The 2,493-nt window shown below is 37.5% G+C and overlaps 1 protein-coding gene across 1 annotated transcript; it reads left to right on the plus strand.

Annotated features, from left to right (window-relative positions):
• Nucleotides 1-1,180: 1,180 nt before the first annotated feature.
• LOC119312145 lies at nucleotides 1,181-1,816 on the plus strand. The gene is made up of 2 exons (XM_037587887.1): nucleotides 1,181-1,516; nucleotides 1,610-1,816. Exons 1-2 carry the CDS (start codon nucleotides 1,195-1,197, stop codon nucleotides 1,657-1,659), a joined length of 372 nt encoding a protein of 123 aa, XP_037443784.1. The 5' UTR covers nucleotides 1,181-1,194; the 3' UTR covers nucleotides 1,660-1,816.
• The last annotated feature ends 677 nt before the right edge of the window (nucleotides 1,817-2,493 follow it).

Below are 2,493 nucleotides of genomic sequence, written 5' to 3' on the forward strand. Positions count from 1 at the left end.
CTGTAATTTTGCATACTACATTTAGTCTGCATCTTAGTTTTGCTAGTAACTGCTTTTGTTACAAATAAATAACCTTTCACCAGATAAATAACCACTCACAAACATGTGTTTTTCTTTGACTGCGGCAAACAAACGTATAAGGTAACTAATCCATGAGTCTATGCTGACTAGTCCAAGGTGGGAAGTCCATAGTCTATGGTGCACCACACCACTTCAGCATGCATGCAGGGGCCTTTGGTTAGTTATTATGCCTCGTTTAGACTTCGACTCCTTTATTTATTGCCTTCATTGTTGACTTTGGCTTTTTATTTTGCCTCCTCATTTGACTTGTTGATTATGATAATTTGCTTGGACTTCTACTAACTGTCTTCGCCTTATTCATTGAGTTGGACTTTTGTTGAACATCTTGGACCATGTTGACAGGTTTGGAATTTTGTTAACTAGCCATGTAGGACTAGTAGACCCCCGAGTAGGATTATTTATTTTCCATCAACATCAATGTTATATAGTTTGCATCATTCCAGCATAACCTGAAAGTTATGGTCAAAATAGAACACAACAACATGACATACACAAACTAGAGAATAAGAGTTCACATCTTCGCTTTTGATAGTTTAGTAGGGTTGCGTTTTACAATCAGCTGCAGGATAGGTGGAATGTAATAAGCAACAATTACACCATTTGTGTAATAGGATTCTGGCATTTACTATTGCGTTGAGGATATATTTAAAACTACACACCCGATTGAAAGAGGTTTGACTTTTTATCGGGCTTGTAGAGATATCAAGCATTTTATTGTGGTACTAGACATCCAAAGAATACATTAATTTTTTGAATCTACAAAGTTATATTGTACATTTACTATGAGATTGCTATGTTAGATATTTCATTTATATGAGTGATCTGTATCAAAATTAATTGGCTCCCATTGTATTTAATGAAAGATACTTAAACCAAGCATAGAGTTTCAACATTTATCATGACTGTAGGAAAAGAGATATCGAACAATTAATTTGATATTGGGCATAGAAGAATCCACACATTTACTCTCGCATTAGACATATATATGGAGATTTGAACATTTATTAAGGTGTTGCTAGACAACAAACATTGCAGCCATCACATACCTACATATATCGCCATTCACCAATTCCATATGCAATCCTCCAGAACTCACAAAAGGCATTATCCAAGATGGCCTCTAAAGAAGGGAAGCTTCTCCTCATATGCATTGTAGTCATTTTAGTGATGCATAGTTTTGAATCAACCTTTGCAGAGCAAGACTGGGAAACTATAAAGGCTAGGGTATTCTCAGTTTGTAGGCCAGCAATTCGTAAAGGCCACAAAGGTTCGGGGAAATCATTTACTGAATGTTGTGAAGCCATGGCGAAGGAGGACATCGATGGTATCTGCAAACATCTTGATGAGGCAGACGAGCATGATATCGATCCTAAGAAACTAGTCCATGTGGCAAGAGAGTGCGGCCATAAGCTTGCGAGTATTGAACATTGCGGAAGTAAGTGAAATTACATATTTATTGTTCGCTTTCACATTTTATGTCTTACATTTTTGCAATTTGTTTTATGACATTGTCCTTTAACATGTGTAGCTTACAAAATACCGCCACCACCCATCGTCACCAGCGGAGGCCAGCAATAAGCATGTGTTTCAAGTGACAAGGGGCCATATGTAACTCGGTGAAAAGAAGTAATAAATCTGGAATGTGTTTCATTGTTGATATTAAGTCATGAGAAACTTCTGTTATGCCTATTCAAAAATATTAAAATTGGCTGAGACCATCCAATCGTGGTTCCAAGTTCTTCTTTGTAGGGTTATGTTCCAAGTTATTTCCTTATGAAATATGGTTTGGCTGAATTCATCCTGTATCGACTATTTTGAGGTTCCGCGACTTTGTGGCTAGCTAAGAGCGAAATTCTAAAAGATATCAAAGTGTAGTAGGACCATCATAAATTGCGAATTGTTCCCTGTACTTCCAATGAATATAGTCAAAGGCTATTTTGAGTAGGAGACCGAACATACTATGTGTAGCGATACTTGCAAAAACTCTTATATTCGTGTCAAAAGTGAAAGCATTGAACGTTATTCCTCAGGCACATGCCCAAAGCCCTTTGGTCAGGAGTGTGGTGATTTGGATGTAGGTTTACTGGGAGCCTTTAATTTAAAACAAAAAAAAGGATTTTTAAGACTTTTGTTGAAAACCCCTTCACATATCTCTATCTTTATCTCTATCTCTAATACTATAATGCACCGTTTTAAACATGGATTTGCACACCATCGGTGCCTGCAAAACCAAGTTTGAATCCGTGAATTCCGAATCCTTGGTTCCTTAGATCGAATGGACAATACTCTCTGTTGTAGCTCATTCGTCCAGATTTTTTGCGCCAAAGCTAGTGGCTGCGTGTTCTCATGGCCACACCTTTTGGGTAAAGCTCGTTGTCCTTTCCCTTTTTCCAACAAGTATATGCCATGCAA

This window comes from Triticum dicoccoides, chromosome 1B (genome assembly GCF_002162155.2).
Source record: "Triticum dicoccoides isolate Atlit2015 ecotype Zavitan chromosome 1B, WEW_v2.0, whole genome shotgun sequence".
Taxonomy (NCBI): domain Eukaryota; kingdom Viridiplantae; phylum Streptophyta; class Magnoliopsida; order Poales; family Poaceae; genus Triticum; species Triticum dicoccoides.